This window comes from Sprattus sprattus, assembly GCF_963457725.1.
Source record: "Sprattus sprattus genome assembly, chromosome: 20".
In the NCBI taxonomy this organism is placed as follows: Eukaryota; Metazoa; Chordata; class Actinopteri; order Clupeiformes; family Clupeidae; genus Sprattus; species Sprattus sprattus.
The window spans coordinates 19,463,159-19,472,669 of NC_137918.1; the positions used below are offsets into that span (position 1 = coordinate 19,463,159).

Below are 9,511 nucleotides of genomic sequence, written 5' to 3' on the forward strand. Positions count from 1 at the left end.
CCCTGGCCAGGGAAAGGAATCAATTCATAGATGGCTGCCGTAATGGCTCTCTATGCTTCAGCCCTCTCAGCACTTTCATGTAGTCTAAATGGACCCTGACTGCTTCCCAAAACCCTTCTCTGCTTGGGGAGTGGGGGGGGGGGGGGGGGGGGGGTTCTCACTGTCAGTGATCTGAGTGCCATGGGATTGCATCCTGTTGATGAGGGGCCGAGACGATCTCCATCACTCACTGAGGAGTGCCCAGGGGTGGAGGAGGGGCGCTGAGGCGAAGGCACCCCACACCCAGTGCTAGTGGACATGCTAAATGACACCCCACACCCAGTGCTAGTGGACATGCTAAATGACACCCAGTGCTAGTGGACATGCTAAATGACACCCCACACCCAGTGCTAGTGGACATGCTAAATGACACCCCACACCCAGTGCTAGTGGACATGCTAAATGACACCCCACACCCAGTGCTAGTGGACATGCTAAATACCACCCCACACCCAGTGCTAGTGGACATGCTAAATGACACCCCACACCCAGTGCTAGTGGACATGCTAAATGACACCCCACACCCAGTGCTAGTGGACATGCTAAATGACACCCCACACCCAGTGCTAGTAGAGATGCTAAATGACACCCAGTGCTAGTGGACATGCTAAATGCACCCCACACCCAGTGCTAGTAGACATGCTAAATGCACCCCACACCCAGTGCTAGTAGACATGCTAAATGACACCCCACACCCAGTGCTAGTAGACATGCTAAATGACACCCCACACCCAGTGCTAGTAGACATGCTAAATGACACCCCACACCCAGTGCTAGTGGACATGCTAAATGACACCCAGTGCTAGTGGACATGCTAAATGGTCGGGGATAGGGGACGGCCTCATGGTCGGGGATAGGGGACGGCCTCATGGTCGGGGATAGGGGACGGCCTCATGGTCGGGGATAGGGGACGGCCTCATGGTCGGGGATAGGGGACAGCCTCATGACAGCCTCATGACAGCAGCACACAGCAGTCACTCACCAGGTTCTTGAGCAGCGCGGCCAGCTCCTTGATGAGGCTGGAGAACTTGATGAAGGCTGATCCCAAGTCAGAGGAGTCCCGGCTGATGAAGTTGCTGCCGAACTTGTCCAGCGCCTGGCTGTAGTTCTCTTCATTCTGCACATGATCTAAAGGGGGGGGGGCAGGAATTAGATTCATTGGAGCAAGCATCTCTACAGCATGCTGGTGGGAAATCCTTTCCAGGACACACCTAAAATGCCTTTCAGAAAATTATACTCCAGATACTGCTTTAAATTTTAGTGTTTGTTACTCTTTGCCTGTGGTTGTCGGAGTGGTTCTGTCAAAAACAAAGAGAGACCAAACAAAAGAAAGAAAAACTGAGAGAGAGAGAGAGTATGAACAGGTAATAAGAGATTAAGAACAGTTTCTAAAAGCGCCTGAGTACATGACTGAACAGAAGCTACCAACCAACAATCTTGTACTGGTGTGTAGTGATAATGGACATGCCCCCCCCCCCCCCCCACACACACACACACACACACACACACACACACACACACACACACAAACACACAACCCACCCCACACCACACACACACACACACACACACACACACACACACACACACAAACACACAACCCACCCCACACCAATCCAATTCAGGCATAATCCATCCAAGGGAGCTGGGGGACTCGGAGGAGAGAATTCAGGGATTCCTTTGTAATCCCCAAATTGGTGCAGCAATCCGGCATGAGTTCCATCACGCAGGAAGCCGAGCGAAAGCTGCAAAGCCCTTCATGTTCCCCGACCGAGAGCTCCATTCATGTTCTAACACTTACCCTCTCAGCAACAGCAGAGACACAGTCTCACAGAGAGTGCGAGAGAGACAGAGAGAGATAGAGAGAGAGAGAGTGAGAGAGAGACAGAGAGAGACAGAGAGTGCGACAGAGTGAGAGAGAGAGAGAGTGCAAAGAGACAGAGAGAGAGAGAGAGAGACAGAGAGAGAGAGAGAGACAGAGAGTGCAAGAGAGACAGAGATTGCGAGAGAGATAGAGAGAGAGAGACAGAGGGAGATGCATTAGCCGGAAAAATAGGGGAGAGAGGCTGTGAAAACTGTGTCAGGTAAGAAAGGACAGCAGGGCTAAAAATGGTCCTGGTTCGACATCAGGGAGCAGGGACCACCAGGAGAGGCAGGCGGGCGGACGGGCAGACAGGCGGGCGGACGGGCAGACAGGCGGGCGGACGGGTGGTGAGAACAGAACAGGCAGGGTGTGGAGGACAGAACCATGCCTCAAGTGGCTAAGCAGTTCCACAAGTTCCACAGAGCCGCTTCTGCCAGCTGCGGACTGGCGCAGAGAAGCCGCCCGCCTTTTCAACAGAGCTCTCATCTGGAACCTCTCTTCCTCCATCTCTCTATCTTCCTCTCTCTCTCTCTCTTTCTCTCCACCTCTTTTTCTTGGACTGAATCCCCTGGCATAATGAGACTATTAGGTCATATGCTCTCTGGGTAGAGAGGACTGGAGAGAGGCCAAGATGAGGAGACAAGAGGAAAGGAGACAGAAGGAGAAAAAGGAGAGGCTACTCCCACACTGGTCAGTATATCTAGCAGCTGGGACGGACATGAAACCAGTAATCCCTCAACACGCTCACAAAAGACTAGCACTGGCTCTGTTTAAAGTAACAGTATGCAACAGTATACTTCTTGATATTTGACTGTGTTAGATTTGACAGTTGATAAGTAACTAGTTTGTCATAATGTCAAAGTCAGCACATTTCAAGAGATTTCGTTAGTTTTACCCGCTAGCATATCGTTAGCGAATAGCAAATGATCCGGAATGCTTCTTTAAGTGTCCCTCTTCTCCTCCACACACCAGATCTCCTGTCAGGCGGCAGCAGGGGCATGGAACTCTTCATGAACAACAGAGCACAGGAATAATGTCCTCAAATGAGTTCATCTCGAAGGATTTCTACCACGCAATTGGCTAGGTTGTTTAAAACTAAAGTGCACGTCGACAGCATCAGTAGTACGTCCGTTCATTAAAGTCTTCATCTCATTCAGCCATGCATTTAACATGTGCAGAATGTCAGAAGGTTCTTATCACGAGCCTGTTAGGCCTGTGGGCGATTAGAGTGCTTCTGAAGTGTCTACTGAGCTGGGATCACGGCACAAGGACTGTCCTCTCCATTAAAGCACACACTGGAGAGCTGCCGTCCAGTGTTTTATTCTCAAACTGACTCTAAAACAAGTGGGGAAAATGACCTGGGAAAAATGACCTGGCTAAATGTGGAGTAAGTGTCAGCCAAAAGGCTATGTTAAGGGGCCAGCCTCACACATCACTCAGTGCAAGAGAACCAACACCCCACACATCACTCAGCTGCCTAAGAGAAGGGGCGGGCCTAAGAGAAGGGGCGACCTCACACATCACTCACTGGCCTAAGAGAAGGGGCGGGCCTCATATATCACTCAGTGGCCTAAGAGAAGGGGCGGGGCTAAGAGAAGGGGCGGGCCTCAGGAGCGCTGATCTAATGGCTCGTTCCTTTGGGGATCCATAAAGCAGAGGGCCCTCCCCCCTAGGGACTTCTGAGGTCAAGCTAAGGTCAAACCAATGAAACTGACAGAGCACTTCAGACAGACATCAAAGACATCAAACACGCCTGTTTAAGCACACAACACATGCGGAGCGTGCAGCGCAACAGTGGCTTAAAAACAATATTACACTTCCAGTCCAACACATACCTAAGGCCCACCAGTTGACCCTGAGGGCAATGGAGGCATCTGTGGTGCTTAACACAGTCTAAACGGACCAAACCAGGTCAATATTCTCCAGCCCAGCCCCAAAGCTGAGGACTCAGTCAGGCCTGTTGCCCATGTTAAGGGCTGGGGTTGGGCTTTAGATCCTGACCTGATCACAGCAGTCAGCTCCACAGGCTCCAGCCTCTGGCATGCTGAGTGGCCAGCCGCGGGCGTTCAACATGTGAGTAATGAGCTCCTGAGCAGACTGTAGGCTCCAGGCTGTACCCACCCTTCAGAGAGGCTGTACCCTCACTTCAGAGAGGCTGTACCCACCCTTCAGAGAGGGCTCAGGCCCGAGGCTCTACCCACCCTTCAGTGAGGCTGTACCCACCCTCCAGAGAGGCTGTACCCACCCTTCAGAGAGGCTGTACCCACCCTTCAGAGAGGCTCTACCCAGCCTTTAGAGAGGCTGTACCCACCCTTCAGAGAGGGCTCAGGCCCGAGGCTCTACCCACCCTTTAGAGAGGCTGTACCCACCCTTCAGTGGGGGCCAAAGGGGCCTCGAACAGCCAGCATTCGGCTCCGTCAGAATAGATGGACAAAGCCATCACATGACAAAAAAAAAACTGAAACAGAGTAACCGCATGACACGCTGCACGTCTGCAGTCTACAGGGTTGAAGGCAAACAAACAAGACAAAAGGATAATCTGATATCACAAACAGAGCACAACGCATGGGTGCCCACTGTCTGCTCCGCCCATCCTTCCTCTCTGCCTTTGGAGTGTCTAATGTCTTCTGAAAGGTCAACGACCTTCAGCACTGCACATGCCCTCCTCTTTCACGTCAAATGACCCTCATGGTCCCCCGGGGGTGTGTATGTGGGGGGGTTATGAGCGCAGACAGCTACAGGAGGCAGAGGAGAGGAGAGGAGAGGGGGATCGAGGGGGGGCCTGTGGCTGTTCAGCGGAGCGTTCATAGCCGTCTCTAGTAGCATGCGATGAAAGAAAACCTCCCTGAGACGGGTGTAGGGTGACACTACAGATGGTTGATAGATCGTTGCCATTCTGTGAGACTAAAGCTTAGTTTATGCTCAGAGACGCAAGCGCAGGCGCAAGAGGCCCTTGCGCGCCCCTTGCGCGTCTTTTCACGTCTTGCGTGCGTCGGCCCCTTTTTCTAGACTTGCGGCATTTTACGCAAGCCTATTGCCTATTTTACGCAAGCCGGTGAATTGCTTGCGCTTACGTGCTTACGCGTTGCGTCTGAAACTGAGCATATATCGGCCCTGACTGCAAAAGGGACGTGGGGGGTGAGGGACCGTTGTGACAACAAATGTGAGTGTCTCTTACCTTGACCCGAGTTGTAGATGGCTTTGACAGACTTCTTCACTTTCTGGAGGGCGTTGCGATCCTGATCCAGAGCCTGGAAAGAACACAGAGAAAGAGGAGAGAAGACAGAAGGTTCAATTCAGAAGTGTAGGGCCAATAGTTTTCCGCGTCAAAAAAAAGCAAATTCCGTGTCACGTTTTTGGTAATTCCGTGATTCCGCGTCAAAAAAATAAAAACAGCCGTATAATGTTTTCTAATGTAATCCGTTTTCAGTGGTCCATTCCGTTTCAGATGGTCCATTCCGCGTATTCCGTCCGTTTTCCGTTTTCGCGGAAAACTATTGGCCCTAGAAGTGTTCAAGAGTTTCTTCCATTCAAGTTAAACCCTTTTCCATTGAGAGCCACATTGAGGGAGGGAAACCAATACTGGCAACAGCGCTCTTCTTGCTGTTACCATAGCAACTGAAGGCTCAAAAGAGACAACCGTTGGCCAGGATTTGAAGGCCCAGATGGGCTGTGAGGTTGTAAAACTAGAAAGATTTTTTGTTTAAGCTGAAGCTTTTAGGGGAGAATTTGTCTTCTCTACTCAGCAGAATCATATCCATAAGTCTCCTACAAATACAAAATATACACCTCAGACAAAAAGGAGACGCAGTCATGTTTTTCTTTCAAACGTATTGTTCACCTTCGTCTACCAAAGCATATGTCTACTAACTGTCGGTATCTACAAAATCAAACGTGTAGAAATGACCAGAAATGTTAGCACCAGTTCATCTGCAGTGTCATTCTGACCGAAAGGTGAGGATGATTAGATCTGCGGACTGTTTATTTGTTTTCATTACAGAGGTTGTCCCCAGAAGCAGCTAAACCCCCCCCCCCCCCCCCCTCACCGACACACAGACACACACATACAAACTCAGTCACATACACACACACACACTCAGAGGGACAGAGCCACCACTCCTGATGTGACCCAAGGGCATGAGCTGACTCACCACTACCGATTCAAGGGTTTGTGTGTGTGTGTGTGTGTGTGTGTGTGTGTGTGTGTGTGTGTGTGTGTGTGTGTGTGTGAGTGTCTGTGTGTGTGTGTGTGTGTGTCTGCGTGTGTGTGTGTGTGTGTGTGTGTGTGTGTGTGTGTGTGTGTGTGTGTGTGTGTGTGGACTATCCTGCATACCACTGATGGTCCTACAACATGAAACACTGCCTAGCAACAGAAGTTCAGCTGGAGGAGGGCTTTTGTTAGTGTGTCTCTGTGAGGGTGTTATGTTTCTGGGGAAACTCAACTCTACTGACAGGAGATGGAAGAAGTATTACAGCAGAACATCAAAGTTGGACACCTAATCTAACAACTGATCCACGGTTTTACTGAGGGTGCTCTTCCTTACAGACAAACCCTTAAGCCAGCACAACTGTAACACTGGATTTTCATGTTGATGACTAACTAATCAATGCTTTATTCGTTCAAATATTACACACACACACACACACACACACACACACACACACACAAGCAAATGCACACATTCATCACACACTGCTTTGCTGCTTCCAAAATGCATCCCAAAATAATTCTGCTGAGTGGTGCCCTCAAAGGAACGCTTCAAAGTCAATTAGCGAGGAAGACAGAGCTTCGGGCCACTTTACACACGCTGCAACCACATTCCCAGAGTTCTCTGTTCCATCAGCAGCAGCATCATCATCAGCAGCACCCTCAGCACCCTCAGCAGCATCATCATCAGCAGCATCCCTGCTGTGAGAATAAAGCTTGCTGCCGGGGTCTGTCCCAATCTCCACCTCGGGTCTCCTTTTCTCTTCCCCGCCATCTAAAGCAGACTTCCCTGGTCTGATCATCGTTTTAATTTGGATCTAGATCCAAACCTTACTAGTTATTCTGTGAGCATGTGGAGAACCGGGGGAGAGGAAATGGCCAATCACGAGGAGAGCCGCACACATGCTTGGGCTGGCAGACTGGTTGCCAGGGTGACGCTGCAAGGAAGCGGGTCATCATCATTGGGAACTGGGAGGTGGCAGCTGCAAAGACATACGGCTGGTAGAGAGAGAGAGGGGTGGGGGGGGATGGGGGGGGGGCACAGGAGACTCCTGCTCTAGTATGCACAGGCCTGCCTTAAGTTACACTTAGGAACAGGCAGGTACTCTCCCCCCCTCTCCTCCACACAGGGACAGTAATGAGGGGTTTCTGAGGGGGAAAAAATAGAGAAAGATGGAGATGAAGAGTATGTGGGGGGTCAACAAGGAAGGGGGTATAGAGACAGTGGCTCAGAGACAGACAGAGATGGAGCTGGAGACAGAGAAGAGAAAAAGAGCACTAAGAGCTAAGAGCATCCCTGGTTAATAACACTAGCATGGACCCAAGACATCTCTGGTTAATAACACTAGCATGGACCCAAGACATCTCTGGTTAATAACACTAGCATGGACCCAAGACATCTCTGGTTAATAACACTAGCATGGACCCAAGACATCTCTGGTTAATAACAGTAGCATGGACCCAAGACATCTCTGGTTAATAACATTCTTCAGTCACTGGCCGAGCCTACAGCTGGAGCCCTGGCCATAGCAGCTTCACTGCTGTTGCACATAATCTGCTAAGGGTGAATGAAGGAGAGAACACGAGGAGAGGACAGGATAGAGAGAAGAGGAGAGGAGAGGAGAGGACAGGATACGAGGGGAGAGGAGAGGAGAGGAGAGAAGAGGAGAGGAGAGGAGAGGGAGGAGTGTGGCCTGCATGCCAGCTGTGACACGGGCGCGGGGCCCACTGTGTGTTCAGCAGCTGTTACAGAGCATGTGATCCACTTCTCCACTCATCTGTCTACCTCTCTCCAGCCCCACGGCGGATTAAGCCGGGGTTGTGTTCTCCACCAGAGACCGAGGGTGGCACAGGTGCACCACAGCGCTGAGACTCTCAGGGCCAGAGACACAGCAGTCACATGTGACATGTGAGTAGTGCTGTCTGCCTGAAGCTCAACAGGTACAACAGGGTGCTAACAACACTTAAGGTCATGGGCCTGATCACAAAGGGGGAATACGCTGATAAAACCGTCTGCTTGACTTGTAATGGACTTGTATTTCTTCGGGGGGGAAAAAACGTTCCACGAGTGTGGAAATCAGTCATGAATGATGCTCTCTGAAATCGTTTTAATTTCCTAGTGAGCACTCCCGTTCCATGAACCAAAGCAGTAAACTCCATATCATAACAATGTTGCACCATGATACACTGCGCACATGGCAGGAAAACTAAACCAATGTGAGGGCTATTTACTACAGTTGCTATGGCCTGATGCCTATTATGCATTGACCTGGTGAAGAGGAACAACCTGAAATTCAGCCAGTGTGTTTGCATCCACAGACCACAGACCCTCCATTTAAACTCTAATAACATTCAGCAAACTCTAGACACGTGTGTACTCTTATGGCTTTTTATCGAGATGTTCAAAATCCTCTTGATGAATTAAGCACAAAAACCTCAACACCTATCTTACGAGCCATTTGTGCGAATTTAACTTGCATACAGACTTCAAAAGGAACCTTTCTATTCATGGGGTTAGATGTTAAAGCTGCTCTTAAAACCAAATTGATGACTTGGGGAAACATCATTAGTGTTCTCCTTTTAAAATGGTTGACTTGAGAAACATCATTAGTGTTCTCCTTTTAAAATGGATAACTTGAGAAACATCATTAGCGTTCTCTCATTAAAATTGTAAATACCATGGTGCATTGAGTAATATTTTCTGCATGAAGACCACTGAATATTTTAAACCACAGAGTACCAGCCAACTTGGAATATTAAAAAAAACACGTCATCTTGTGAAGGTGGATGAATATTGTACACTCATTATAATGCCCTTGTAGGCTGTACGTTGTGTGATAATCTATTGCCAGCTGGACAGTTGATAAACAGCATGTAAAGGGGACAGACATCATAGCATAGGAGAGAACGCTTTGCGTCTTGCGTCCACCGATAATGGCCATGTTCCTATCTAACACCAATGATGAGTGACACATACACAGCTATTTCCAACAATAACAAACCCAGTGGACCTCGAGATGGAGGTGGTCTGGTGACAAAGAGGGGTTTTAAAGGAGGGGTCTGTTGAGCAGCTCTCAAAGGTGTGACGAGGGCTACAGAAGAGCAGCCTGCGGGGGCCTGATTACGTGGGGCAATGACATCATCAGATTAGAAAGCGTTGCGGACCGGCGTGCACAAGAACACCAACCCGCGGACACATTCAAATCTACTCATTTGGAACCCCAATTCTGGAAAGTGCGGATTTAGCGTGGGAATTCGGTGTGTTCGTGTAGACGAAAGGTCGATCCGGACACATTTCTCTCTGGATTCAGGCAAACTAGTCTCCGTGTGAACGGCACATCAGTCAACTGGGTGAGCTCCAGTGCTGAGCATGACCGCTAGATCACACATCCTGCTCTGCA

At 49.8% G+C, this 9,511-nt stretch overlaps 1 protein-coding gene across 1 annotated transcript in view; it reads right to left on the bottom strand.

Moving 5' to 3' along the window:
* Nucleotides 1-9,511, bottom strand: part of asap1a (ArfGAP with SH3 domain, ankyrin repeat and PH domain 1a) — a gene marked incomplete at its 5' end in the record, with an annotated part of 45,299 nt that overhangs the window by 23,485 nt on the left and 12,303 nt on the right. The window contains 2 exons of the mRNA XM_080858811.1: nucleotides 1,022-1,167; nucleotides 5,082-5,154. Coding sequence (XP_080714937.1) covers nucleotides 1,022-1,167; nucleotides 5,082-5,154 — 219 coding nt within the window. The remainder of the gene's footprint in view (nucleotides 1-1,021; nucleotides 1,168-5,081; nucleotides 5,155-9,511) is intronic.